Source organism: Artibeus jamaicensis, unplaced genomic scaffold (assembly GCF_021234435.1).
Source record: "Artibeus jamaicensis isolate MK-2021 breed Jamaican fruit bat unplaced genomic scaffold, CSHL_Jam_final scaffold_1964, whole genome shotgun sequence".
Lineage (NCBI taxonomy): Eukaryota > Metazoa > Chordata > Mammalia > Chiroptera > Phyllostomidae > Artibeus > Artibeus jamaicensis.
This window is the reverse complement of record NW_026522030.1, coordinates 1,330,782-1,345,077: the sequence shown is the minus strand read 5'-3', so window position 1 is coordinate 1,345,077 and position 14,296 is coordinate 1,330,782. Positions and strand designations below refer to the sequence as shown.

Sequence of the window (14,296 nt, the reverse complement as noted above, 5' to 3'; positions counted from 1 at the left end):
GAAATTCATGGTTGGGATTTATTTTTAAGCCTCATCCGAGGATATGTGTATTGATTTTAGAGATAGAGGAAGGGGGAGAGACAGAGAAACATCAATCTGTTGCCTCCCGTATACACCTTGACAGGGGGTGGAAACCACAGCCTAGGTATGTGCCCTGACCAGGGCTCAAAACCACAACCTTTTGGAGTATGGGACGATGCTCCATGCAACTGAACTACCTGGCCAGGGGCATGGTTGGGATTTTAAGGTATTTTTTCTCAAGTTGCAAAGGTCCATTTTGAAAAAGAATTAGAGGTGAGGCTAAGTATCTTCTGGTCTATTCTTTATCCCTGCAATTCATTGTGCATGGTGTTTCTAAGATGATCTTTCTTGAGTACTGTTTTCAGGACACTCTACAAGCTGATGCCCCACTGCTCTGGGATCCGATTCCTCAATCCTGTCTTCTTGGGACAGCTCTTACACAGGACAACAGGCATTCATTCTTCCTTGTGTGGTGTCAGGTTCCGCATCACTGAAGTTCCACCACAGAGGGGCGCAGGAGGTGAAATAAATAGCATCTGACCACATTCTGTAGTATTTTCTTTTTTCCTTCCTTCCTTTTCTCTTCTTCCTTCTTTTGATTTATTTATTTATTTATTTATTTATTTATTTATTTATTTATTTTCACGTAAAGTTGTCTTCTTTTTCCCACTATCCCACTAGAATTTTCCGACAGAAAAAGGGCATCCAAGCTGACACTGCCTCTCCTTTTTACTCTCTCCCAGACTTCCGACATCAGTCAGCCAGTTTATGCACTAGTCTCATTTCCTCCTTCTTCCTGCTGCCATAGCTAAACTCATGCTATATATCACATGAGAAGTTCTTCACTATTTTTTTAAAAACCTATGGCCATTCTTTTCATTAGGACCAGTTCAAGGCTTCCTTTACCTGTTCTATTCCAGGAAGGGATTACATCATCCTTTAATCTCACCCAAATTTTGTCTTCCCTCTGAGCTTCAACGTCATTTGTCCTACTATACAATTTGTTTTGTTTGTCTAGTACAGTTTTATTCTCTGGTATCTACATACAGGGTCCAGCACAAATAATGTCTCTGTTTTATTACAAAATTATAAGCATGAAGTTTTGTAACATAACATCACACTCAAGCATGCCCTATGACATTACAGGTAAAATGTTCAAATTAAAATTATAAATTATTACATCCATACTATTACCCTACCAACCACACTTAAGCAGGTGTTGCTTCTGCCAGACCCTGTGCGAATGTATACCTATTCTCCTAAACTCAAACCTTGGGTTTCCAAGAAAAGAACTCACAGCTCCTGAGCCCCAGCTGGTGTAGCTCAGTGGACTGAGCATGGGTCCATGCTCAGTGTTGCCACTGAGCCAAAGTGATTCCCAGTCAGGGCACATGCCTGGGTTGTGGGCCAGGTCCCCGGTAGGAGGCATACAAGAGGCAACCACACACTGATGTTTCTCTCCCTCTCTTTCTCCCTCCCTTCCCATCTCTCTAAAAATAAATAAATAAATAAAATCTTAAAAAAAAAAAAAAAAAACCTCACAGCTCCTGGGCCTCTGCTTTAAGATAACTCAGCCCATACAGATCCATGGTTATAAACAAATAAATTCACATTGGAATCTGGTATTTATTGTGTCTTCTATAAATCAGTGTCCTTGTTCCTGTCAACGCCATTCTTACTTGCTTCCTCTCCTTGCCCTCTAGTTTGGGTAGTCTGAGAGGCCTCTCTCTGCATTCCTTCTGCTGCCAATATGACAATGCGTCTCTCTGCCCCGGACTTCTGCGGCAGCCCAGAGTGGGTCTCCCTTACTCCACACTCCTATACTTCCTCTGTAGCAGTGTTCATGGCTACAATGAACACTTTTTTCCCTTCCATCCTTTGTTGTACTTCCCTACAATAAATCTACAGGAGTTTCCTACAACCTGCTATGCAGTCTTCTAGGTCTGGTCTAACTTTCAAATCTTATTCACCCTTCTCTCCCCAGGGATGCTGTCGCCCTTGAATGAGATTGCTTTCTTCCTGTCCTGTCCCTCTCACTTGTGACTTTTTGTTGTCCATCATTCCTTTTCTAGCAATCCTCCTGCTCCTTCTCCACATATCTAAATTCTACTCATTGTTCCAGATCCAGTTCCAATTTCACTTCTTTCCTGAAGTGTCCCTTGGCCTCACTGATCTCTTTGACTTCCTGGAGTTTACATGTTATCAATAGTTATCAACCACAATCCTGAAATACTCTGATGTCTCACAAGTAATTCATTCATAATAGTCGGATATAAAAGTTTGTAAAGGTTTATGATTTTTGTGATTTATAAAGGATTCAGGGTTTTCTCATACATTACTTTTTTTCCTTGTGTTTTTGGAAAGGTTTTGTTTTTGTTTTTCAGTAGGAGGAAAGGTGCTGTAGCCTATAATGAAAGACCATTACCAATACAGCTACCGTTAATAGATGAGCAGTTAGTTATTTCCCCACAAAAATCTTGTAGGGTTGGGGCACAAACTGGGCAAGGCCATGGGTGTTTATTGCACTTGTACCTATCATCTTTTATGTGTGTCATGGCTGATAAAAGGTTGATAACTGCTAACCTTTACCTCATAATTTAGTACTATTTTCACACGTTAGTATGTTAGCTACTACAAGTTCCTTTAAGTGTAAGTACCATAGATTGCAATACTTTATATTGAATTATACAAATTTTAAAATCTCATAATAGGTATTAAATTAATTCACACAGGGGTGTCTAACCTGCAGCACATAGGCCACATGTGGCCTAGAATGGCTATGACTGTGGCCCAACACAAAATCGTATATTTACTTAACGTCGTTTTTTTGCTCATCAGTTTTTGTCAGTGTTTGTGTATTTAATGTGTGGACCAAAACAACTCTTCTTCTTCCAGGGTGGCCCAGAGATAGTAAAGGTTGGACAACCTTAGTGATTGATTGATGTTCTTGAAGAAACAAATCTGAAGGATGTATTTAAATGATTTCGTTTAAAATCCTAAATTGTTGGGATTTAATTTTCATGAGCTCTTTACACATGCCTATTTTAGAGGCACAGACCTACAATGATATACTCACAGAAAGTATTCAGTCACCATTTACTGAATTTTTAATTAGTTGGCATTAGGGAGGGATTATGAAATAACATCTTATTTTAAAAATGAGTTAAATTATTTAGATAAATAACATACTCACTGTGAAAGTTAAGACAATTTCTCTTTTGGCTGGCTTCAAGTCATCATTCAGTGAATAAACTCTAACCTTTACTGTAAGAATAATTGATAGCATCAAAACCTCTAAACACAAGAGTATTTTGGTTTTTAACAACAATCATCTTTAAAAAAGATGAGTCTCATTACAGTGAATCAATACATGGTCAATATACTGAAATCCACCTTTAAAAGAAAGAAAAAGCTTGCAGATATATAAGAATTTTTTTGGATTTCTTTAAAAAGCTAATTCTAGTGAATTTAAGTACAGTTCACTTTGTTAAAATATATTTACATACAAACTTTTTTTGGAACACATGTATAGTACAAAATTACATATATCTGTAATTAGGCTATTGTTTATCAAGAAACTCATAGTAGCAAAATAGTAATGTCTACCATATGGTCATATGGGAATATAATATATTGTCTCATATTAGAGTTAAAGATTAATGGAAGATTAGGTAGTTTGATTTAGACATTATATACTCTTATAACAAGACCCCAAATTATCTCTTATTGTTGCTAAAGTCATCTTTGAATTGTATAGTTTAGTTATATTTATTGAGCCAGATCACACAATTGTTCTCATTGTTAAAAGAATAATGTCAGTGACTCAATAACAATTAGTTCTCTTCCATTTCTTTCTATCAATTACTAGATTCCCCACCTTTTAAACAAACATATCTGCTTACATTTTAACTCATAGCTGTTTGAAATATCCTTATCTAGTTCCAATGACATAATTGTTATTTCTATAGTGTTTTACTGATACACAAATCATTCCATGTCCAAAACTTGGCCCATAAACTAAAACTGAAATGGTATCATAAACCTTTTTTCAAGAGTCCATATTATGCAAAGCTCTACATAAAAAGCCAATTAATATCTCTGCAGCTGGTTTCATTACGACCATAGGATTAAAGCAAAATATTCAGTAAATCCCCCCAGCTTTGCTCTACCCTTACGCTCAGTCCTACCTCCAACCTCAAATTCTCCCTTCTGCCTTATGAACATTCCTGGCCCAGGCCTGAGCACCACCGGGATGTTTACCATGGGCAGAGTACTACAAAAGCTCAGGCCCTGGAGTCCAAAACTGTGGTTTCACTCCTGCCTCTGCCACTTCTTAGTGTGATCCTAAGCATAATACTTAATCCCTCTAAATCTTAACGCCCTCCTCTGTAGAATGGGGCTGCTAATATTTGCTTCATAGTGTTGTGAGAACTAAACTGAGACAAAGTTTTTGCACAGGCCTGACACATAATAACTAATCAACAAATGATTATAATTTCTATTTTATTATTATTTCTATGGCTACTACATGTCTACTTTCTAGCCAGTTTGTCTTTAGGTTAGAAAATTAATCATGTCTTCAGAGCAATGGTATATCAGAGGCAAGATCAATAAATTTTTGTGCCAAAGATAATGGCTTTGAATTTTAAAGAAGATATTAAGTGCCTTCCACATGAGGCACTCTGCTGGGCACAGAGATGCGCGGGGAAACAAATCGGGCACGGAAGTCTTGTAATGGAGCCGAGGAGGAGAGACAAATACGTGATCACACAAGTACGTGTAAAAATCTGGGGACGGAAGGTGCTACAAAGGACACTTCCTGGCTTTCTGGTAGTGCTGTCAGGGCTGCCTTCTTTGAGATGGTAATGGCTGAGTAGGAAATAATAAGGCAATGGAGGGTCATGAATGTAGCAGACAGAGGTCCATCCCATCCTTAACATAGTTGGGAAAATGGTGTGAGCAAGCACCAGAAAAGAGGTCAGTTTAGCTGGTGTCCACAGACTAGGTGCAGCATGGTGGATGATGAAGCTACAGGGGAAGGCAGGACACAGCCTGTATGAATTTGAAGTATTTGGGCCCATATTCTGAAGTCCTTTATCCTATAAAGCCTTGAAGATTTAAGCCTTTATCCTAAAGATGCTTATACTAAAAATCCCTCAAGAATCTTCAGATTAAATGTGTGCATCAAGACATTAGAACTACAAATAGCAAGATTCAACCAATTTTAAAAGAATTACTTTTAAGTAATTCTTTTTCATCTGTGTACATATGGCTTTGTGTTACTCCATAGATTAAATAATAATGGAAAACAGTTTCCTAGTGCTTATTCCATGCTAGGCACTTTTTAAAAAGTGCTTTACACTTAAGAATTCACTTAATACATCTTTATGAGGTATATTCTATTATTATTTCCATTTTGCAAATGAGAAAAGTGGGGCTCAGAGAGGCTGAGTAACTCGCACAGGGTCGCAGAGCTAGTAACGGCCTCAGCTGGGATGTGAACCCAGACAATTTGGCTCCAGAGTCTGCTTAGTGGAAATTAGAGGAAAGTTCTATAGTTTTCCTCTATGACTAGAATAGAGGAAGATACCAAGTCTTCTTACAGTAAAGTCCTGATAGAGAAATAATATATGAGTCTGTTCTTAAGGAAAGTCTTAAGAAAAGTCCTGGGTTTTGGGTATCAGACTATTTACTGGACAGAGACTGGGGACCCTAAATGGTAGGCAGGGTTAACAGGCCCCAATTAATGAAGCATCCTCTAATAGAAGGAGGATAGGGCAAGGATATATTTGTTTCTGGGTATAATTACGTTCAAAAGGGTCCAAACTTTATAGGCAGAGACTATCTCCTCGTGGATGAAGTCATCTGGAGTCAAGGGATGGTACTATTTGGCAACAATATTCTTTCCACACTATGAGCAATATTCCACTCTTTCTAGACTTGCCTTTCTCAACTGACCGTAACAGGTGCTTCCGCTGGAAGGGTAATGTGCAGGCCAGTTCCATCCCACTACTGTCATCATCATCACCATCGACCAACATTTGGCAAGCAGGCATCATGTGAAAAGTTTTTCAATGAATCTGGCCAGTCCTGCCTCCCTTCCTCTGTCCTTCACCAGGGATATCATTATCAAAACTCCATAACCTTCCCATCCCACATATAGTTCCCTCATAATTCCATCTCCAATGTGCTCAAAAGTCATTGAGGATGAGAGGGAGATATAAAAAATCGAAGACTTGCAGACACTTGAACATATCTGGTCACCATTCACACTTTTCTGCATTTTACTTTTGGTCCTTTGAGAGTAAGTCCAGTTATTCCTCAATCGCAGAGTTTTGGGCTATCCTGCCCTTTCCCTCTCCCAGAAGAACCATGAATATGAAATAGCATTCTAATAGAAACTTTCTTAGGTAGATTGTCCTGAGAAAAATAATATTCATATACTTCTGCAATCTAGTTTATTCTTTGCTGAAACAGCTTATCTTCTAGGGTTGGATTTGTTTTCTCAATTTGAGGGTTAGCTCCAAAGTAACAGAACTTTTTAAATGAATGTGCCTCTATAATAAGTTATTTTCCCATTGCAAAAATTATAGTGTCAATTACATCTCATATTTGTTTAATAAATAAAATATAACACATTTCACAATTTTTAAAAAACACTTTTCTTTGTGGAAATAACTGATGAGTCAGATTATGCAATTGTTGATTTTGCAATTTACCTATGCATTTAAAATCAAATTTTAATTTTGATTGTTTATTTAGCAATTACCTTCTACATTTAAAATTACCATGGTATTTATAAGTGTAAAAGTCATTGGGAATTGAGACTCTTTTAAACAAATTGAAAACCTGTCTCCAGTTAATTTCAAGTGTTGAAAAGCTCTATGGTACAGAGTCAGTTGTGCTCCCCAGGGAAAGAAGCATCTTATACTCTACCTGACTGTTCTGGAGTGTAAACAGGCTTATCTGTTTGAATGAAGAGATATCCATTGTCCTTGCTTATTGGCATTTTTTTTGATTTTGAAAAATGCTTTGATACAACTTCCAAATACACATGTGAAACCACATTTTGTCTTCCAGACAACTGTTTGGGTTGTATCTGTAACAGAAAATGTTGACAAAAAAGAGTATATTAATGTTAAGGTTATAAAACATGTTGGCTTTCTACATACCACTGTAATCTCATTAGAAGAAAAAATAAGTGTGTGCATTTAAATCATTTAAAAAGTACTAGGGGAGCCAGAATAGTAAATAAATTTTGCCCAAAGCCCTTCAGTGTTAAATACCTTAACCAAAATGTAAAGTGTTTTCTAAATACCATAGGCATCTAATAAAAACTATTTAAGCTACAGAAGCTGTCTTCATAAACTTTCAGTTCCTCAGCTTGCTGGGTTAGCCCATGGCCTCCATTCCCTCCCCTCGACACCTTGACTGGTGGGCAGCACACTGCATCACAGCTACATCCTTCTGCTCCCACTGGTTGAGCTGCGCACTTTCCAAAATGCATAAGTGATTGTAATTATCTGCTTTATATGGCATGTTATGCAAATTTATATGGCATTTAAATGACATATATGGCAAATTTATATCTGCTTTATATGGCATGTTATATGAAAAGTAATAAAAGAAAGATAACTGCTTCTCTGAAAACTTGGGCTTTGGATACAGGATAAAAATCAATCACTCAAATCAACTGCTGTGGAATTAGATATGTGAATACTGTAAAAGTTGGAAAAACAGAAAAACTCTGTAAAGATTCTGCACTCAGATTCTTTGCAAGCGTCTTTAAGTTCTTTCTCCCCTTTAAAGAAACATAAACTGTAGAACAAAGATGATGTGTTAAAGGTAGGACACCTACTAAGTAAGATTTGACGTTCCAGTCAGTGGGCCTGCACTTAAAGACAAGACCTTGGCACAGTATCAAACAACTGGCAAATAAAGCTACATTATAATGTTAAGGTAAAATTAAATGCTTAAGATATGCATCAATTTTTGTGATTTCTCCACCTTAATCACCTATTTTTCCAATTAACCATCTAAGTTGGCACTGTTCAAACAGAGCTCTCTGTGACAATGAAAATGTTTTATTATCTCTGCCATCCAGTGCCATGGCCACCAGTCACATGTGGCTATTGGAGCACTTGATATGTGGTTCACATGACTGAGGAACTAAATTTTTTATTTTCATTAAATCTGATTGATTTAAATAGAAAACTAACAACTGCATGTGGCTAGTGGCTACCTTGAGTCACATAAGGTAAGTGTCTGCTGAAAATAATACTTTTGGGAGATGAAGTTTAATTTTTTTTTGAAGTTTAATTCTTAATAAACCCTAATAAGTGTAAATATTTGTTAAGAGATTAATTAGAGTATATACCACCAAAAACACTAATAAAAGAATTCCTACATTTGGTTGAATTTATTTAGATCAATTTCTCAAAACTGAATAATATGAGTATATATATATTACCTCTTTTAATGGACAAAAGGAGGTCCTCCTTTATTATTTTGATTACAATGTTACTTAAATATGTACAAACCTAAAACTAGATATAATCTTATGTCTATGACTTCTATATAATTCTAAAATCAAAATAAACTAAAAATGTTAAAAATCAATATAATTATAATTTTAAACTATAAAATTTCAAATTTTAATTTCTTAGAATTTAAAATAATATTTCATTATATGTATTCATTCACTTGGGTGAATAAATACTAAGTATGGAAAATTATTTTTAGTTATTAGAACTTTTTAATGAGAAATGGGTTTCTGACCTTGCTACACTATAATATCTTAATAGAAGAAAAAGTTATTTGATCAAGGTTGTTTCTTCCTATTAACCACAAGTTGTAAATGAGAGCTATTTTCAGTAATCAATAATTTATTCTTAGAAACTATAATTGTAGAATATTAGCATTTAAACAAACAAATGTTCAATAGCACCCAAGGCTTCCTGTAGGCAATGCATTACAGATCAACATGCATATTCATATTTTTCTTTCTTTATAATGATAATTTTGACAGAAAATAAGTATTCTCAATTCATTTTCAAATATTTGCGTATCAGTACAATTTTATTTTCTAATAAGAATGTTACAATTTACATGCATTGCTCAAAAAACAGACACAACTCTCCTAGTTAGAGTTTTCTGTTCCCTTCACGTTATAATTAGTGACTGACATACATTAGCGAACAATCGCAGAAGTATAATGGTATAAATGACCAAGTCTCTATGTTTTCAATATTCAAACTCTGAACACATTTTATTGAGGATATTCTATATATATATATATATATAAAGAAAATAAAGGACAAATACATACTGTTAAGATTGCAGAGTTTTGGAATTTATTTTCTGTGGATAAAGTAACAGGTTCCGAAGCATAACTAAATTCTTTACCAGGGTAACTTTTAATGGAGATTACTGCATCAAATGCTTCAGTGTATCCATAAACTTGAATTACAATATTTTCAGATGCTCCAACACGAAGTACTTTTGGTGCTGATATGACATACCTGTTGAAACAGGAAAAGAGAAGGATTAGTAACTAGCTCTATATAACATATGTTGTTAAGTTTCTGATTTTTTATCTCACTTGATATATTCAATTTAAAATAGGCACATTTTCTCAACTGAAAAATAATTTTAATTAAAATTTATTTGTGAGCTATGCTAATTTCAACATAGTTTCTAAGAAGGAAGAAATAGCTTGAAATTAGGATGAAAAATAGCACTGGAAATTTATTGAACATTTAGAAAGGCAGTACTAGTACCTTCCCTGAGCTACTGCAGCACAGGAAGACTTAACGATGTTGACTACAACATGTACAGAGGATCACTACTTTGACCCAATGAACTAAAAAAACAACATAGTAACCAGTGATTCAATTCTAGCTGTGCCATCTACTGCCTGAGTTACCATGATGAATCACTGACCCTTCTCTGAGACCTCAATAACCGTGAAAATATTACCTTCTTTACCAGGCTGAGGTAAGGATGAAATGAGACTACATAAATGAAAGCACTTAGCATGCTTAGTACTCAGTAAATGTTAAGGTTCATTAATTTCACTAAATTATTAGAAAGGAAATAACCTTACAAATATTTGTTATACTAGTGAGTAGATTTTTTAAAAGGCTAGAATAAAAGTGATCTTGGGGGAATGCATTAGAAAATTGAAGTAGTTCTGGAACCTTAGACAGCAAGTGATTATTATCATACAATAATAACAACAGTGATGAATACTTATGTGTGAGAGTGAATAGGAGCGCTTTGTAAGTCTTTCAATCTTTACATCAGCCCAATGACTAGGTACTATTGTTTTCTTATCATACAAGTGATAAGAAGTTAATTTGACTAAAGTCACCTGACTTAGAATAAGTAAGGACTTGATACTCAGGTCTCTCTTTGTTGTCATGGGTTAAATTGAGGTCAAAGTTACAAGCTTTGTTCACAGCCGCAGGCTGTTCCCGGAGTTTGGTTTTGCATGTGATTTATACAAGAATGAAAATGAATCTATATGTTTTTTGAAATGAAATTTTTAAATGTGTGATTTTTTTCATTGTTTTAAAGATTTTATTTATTTATCTTTAGAGGGGAAGGGAAGGAGAGAGGGAGAGAAATATCAATGTATGGTTGCCTCTTGTGCATTTCCTGCTGGGAACTGGCCTGTAACCCAGGCATGTGCCCTGACTGGGAATGGAACTGTGGTTGTTTGGTTCCCAGGCCCACACTCCATCCACTGAGCTACACAAGCCAGGGCTTTTTCATTGTTTATTAAAAGAAAACCTACAAATATAATCTAGGTTATTAATTATATTATCACAAAGTGTATCATTTGAATAGTGAGAGCTGTTGTACTTATGCTATGACACAGAAAAAAAAGTGTTTCAACCCAAAGGTCATAATGATTGCCTAATTCAAGAGGCCGAACAGTTAGCCCATCATGACAACAGGTAGACTTATCGTAGGCTCCTGTCAACATTTTGACATTTAATAAATCTTTTCAAATCACTAAGTCTTTAAAAACAATGAAATTCATTTGGGAGCAATTAAATCCTTTAAAGCACTTGGCAGTTCTATATGACAACTAATTTGGAACCATTTGCAGGCAAATTGTGAAAGAGAGGAAAGGACCTCCGGATTTCCAAGCATCATCTGATTTCCCCATGTGCTTATCCAGGAATGGCAGAACATGAGAAAACTTTAGCTTTGATGATAATAAGATACATTTACAGAGACTTTGCAATGTGTTCAGCACAGTTTTAAGCACTTTATAAACTCACTGTGGTGCTACAACCACTCTGTGAGGAAGGGCTTATTATTAACCCATTTTACAGATGAGAAAACAGATAATTAACTTGCCTAAGGTCACACAGTTTATAAGTTACAGAATTAGGAACTGATCCCAAACATCCTGTTTCCTGAATTGACACTTTCAATTGCTGTACTACACTGAATTTACACTTTTGCTAATCTGGGGGAGGGAAGTATTTTAATTTCAGTATACTTAGAACTTTTATATTTTTGGTTTAAGATTGTTTTAATTTTAAATTGTGAATATGGTAGTGGTGATGAAACATAAATTATTCAGTTTCCAAGTCCCTAAAAGATTGCTCTGGGACCACTCTTCATACAGACTTTGGTCCTTGCTGATTTATCAGTAGCACAATCTAATCTAAAGAATTTCATACTTTTCTTATTTTCTTTCAATAGTTGCAGAGGAATAGGCCACTGAGCTTGCAGGGGGACAAAAATGTCACTTTAGCCTCTACCTGAAATGTTTCCCCAGATATTTGCAAAGCTTGCTCCCTTGCCTCTTTCAAGCTCTGTATGAGTGCTTTAAAGGACTTATCTGTCCACATTTTTAAACAGTGCCCCATCATTTCTTTATTCTACTACTCTACTTTTTTCTTTCCTGGCATTAATAACTACCTGAGTTTATTTATTCATTCATTCATTGGCTCATTCATTCACTCATTCACTGGTTAATTCACTCATTCATTATTTGCTTCTCCCACTAGATGCAAGCTCTGTACCACCTACTATATCCCCAGTGCCTATCACATGGTAGGCACTCAATAAATTTTTACTGAATCAATCAGTTAATTAAATTTATTAATTGTTCACATTATAAATGCTACACTTTCACTTTTTTGAGAGAAGGAAAGGCAATGTTTATTAAGAGCAAGTACAAATGTAGTAGAAACAATTCAGAATCAGGGGACCTAGGTTCTAGTTATAGTCCTAGTTGTACAACTTAAGCTCAATCTCTTTGAACTGCAGCCACTTGTCTTTCAAACAGGAATAAATAAAAACTACTAAAGGTACTGGGGTGAGTGTAGCAATGTAAGAAAATCAGGTTTATGACATTCTAAGTATACATTTATGTTCACAATTTATATATTTATATGTATACATTTATGACAAACTGGAGAAAAACTGAAATAGTAAAGAGGAGTCCTCCATACTAGCCCAGCTTCTGTCTCTCTTCAGCAGCATGACCTTTGGCAAGTCACCTCCTCTGTCTGCACTTACCCTCATATGGGAAATGAGCAGGTTTCACTAGATACTCTTCAGTGCCTTTTCAAGAATGTTAAGGCGGGATAGTAAGAAACTAGGAAAATTCCTGGGCAAGTAGGATGGGGAAACTGAGATAAGAAAACCAAACAGTGTAAGCAACTTACAGCCAGCAAGAATTTATCTCCTCTAACCAAGGACACTTAAGAGTGAGTGGCTTTTATCTCTCCTCCCTAACCAGAGAATACATAGCGAAAATCTTCCTTGCCTGGGAAATAAAGAACAAAGAGCTGATTAATGTCATTTGTGCCAAGGACAAACGAAGTCAGGGAACAGATAACAAAAACTCCATTAAAAGCTGGACCAAAAAGTATTTCCAAAGCCCCTACATGCTCATTGTGATACGTCAGCATATTTACAGAATGCAACTGAAAAACGATTGAGTAATTCTGCTAAAGCCCCCTCTTACAAATCTTACCGACAGGAAAAAAGATAAAAAGCCCTCAGAATGAAGAGGTAGCACCGGCTCACCCTAGGGCACACTGATCCCCCTTCCTGGGCATGAACATTTTGTTTCCTCCTAAATTCTAAGTGTCCTAAGGAGACTTTCAACAAGGTGAGCAGTGGGCAGCAGCAACTCAACCCAGGCTTACGCCCTGATCCTGTCTCCAAGGCCCCCTTTTCCTGACTTCCAGGTGAGTTAATAGCAAAATACCATTTTGGCTTACTCCTTTCCTTTAACTGTTCTAGGGAGCCAGCAGAGTACTGCCCAGGCTCTCTCCTGCTACTTCTATCTTAAGTCCTTCCTTTGTTTCACTGTTCCCAACCTTAATAAATGTATTATTAAAATCACCTGGACTTGTGTTGTGAAATCTTTCCTATTCAAAGTCAACTCATAAACCAGAGGCCAGCCTGAGGAAGACATGCTCCAGGCTGGTTCCTGTCTGGTAATAATGTTATTTCTAAATATGAGCCCACTATTTTAAGACACAATTTAAAACACACAGTATTTTTTTAATGCACAGTATTTTAATAATAACACTAAACACTGTGAAGAATGAGCTCATAAACATAAAAGTAATTACAACACGTTTTTCAAATCACTATATTAGAATTAACCCCCAAGTAACCATTGCTTTATTATGTGCAGTATATAGAAAACACAGAGAAAACGATGCACTAAGAAAATGATGCACAGAGAAAATGATTGCTTACTAAATATAAGTAAGCAATAAATGACAAGAATGTTTGTTATCTAGAGTTTATATTGTTTTTTCAAAGAGGAATTTGAATAATCACTTCTGTAATAAAATAACTACCCCATAAAAGCTGCCATGTTATTTAGCTATTCATCATATCAAAATACTTACATGACTTTCTCCTTCAGAGATGAGACTATTTACTTGGTATTCTCAAAAGTATAATTTTCAAATGAACAAAGATAATTGAATTTACTTTTCACTCACCACAACTAAGATATGTTGAAAAATAAAGATGGGTTCTTTTACTTACGTTTGTTCCTGTCCCCAACTTTTCCCCAGGAAGATTAAAAAACAAAGTATGCCCCAAAGGCCCATGGCTGGAGACTGCAGTAAACCAGGGGTATAAGGGTATAATCTTTTTGAATTTACTCTCCTTTTAAATGAACCAAGCTTAAAGAATTTGAGTAAATTGGTTTACTGGTTAATTATTAACCTCAGAAAGAGGGACTTCTAAGTAGGAAAAATAATACGGGAACGGAAACGACCTT

General features: G+C 35.8%; 1 protein-coding gene across 2 annotated transcripts in view; it reads right to left on the bottom strand.

The window, feature by feature from the left end:
- The window catches only part of C5 (complement C5), a 92,054-nt gene extending 77,856 nt beyond the window's left edge, over nucleotides 1-14,198 (bottom strand). For both annotated transcript variants that reach the window (XM_053656159.1, XM_053656160.1), the window contains exons 1-4: nucleotides 14,059-14,198; nucleotides 9,350-9,542; nucleotides 6,958-7,120; nucleotides 3,215-3,285 (exon numbers count right to left, since the gene is read on the bottom strand). In XM_053656159.1, coding sequence (XP_053512134.1) covers nucleotides 3,215-3,285; nucleotides 6,958-7,120; nucleotides 9,350-9,542; nucleotides 14,059-14,123 — 492 coding nt within the window. In that variant the 5' untranslated portion in view covers nucleotides 14,124-14,198. The remainder of the gene's footprint in view (nucleotides 1-3,214; nucleotides 3,286-6,957; nucleotides 7,121-9,349; nucleotides 9,543-14,058) is intronic.
- Between the last annotated feature and the right edge of the window lie 98 nt (nucleotides 14,199-14,296).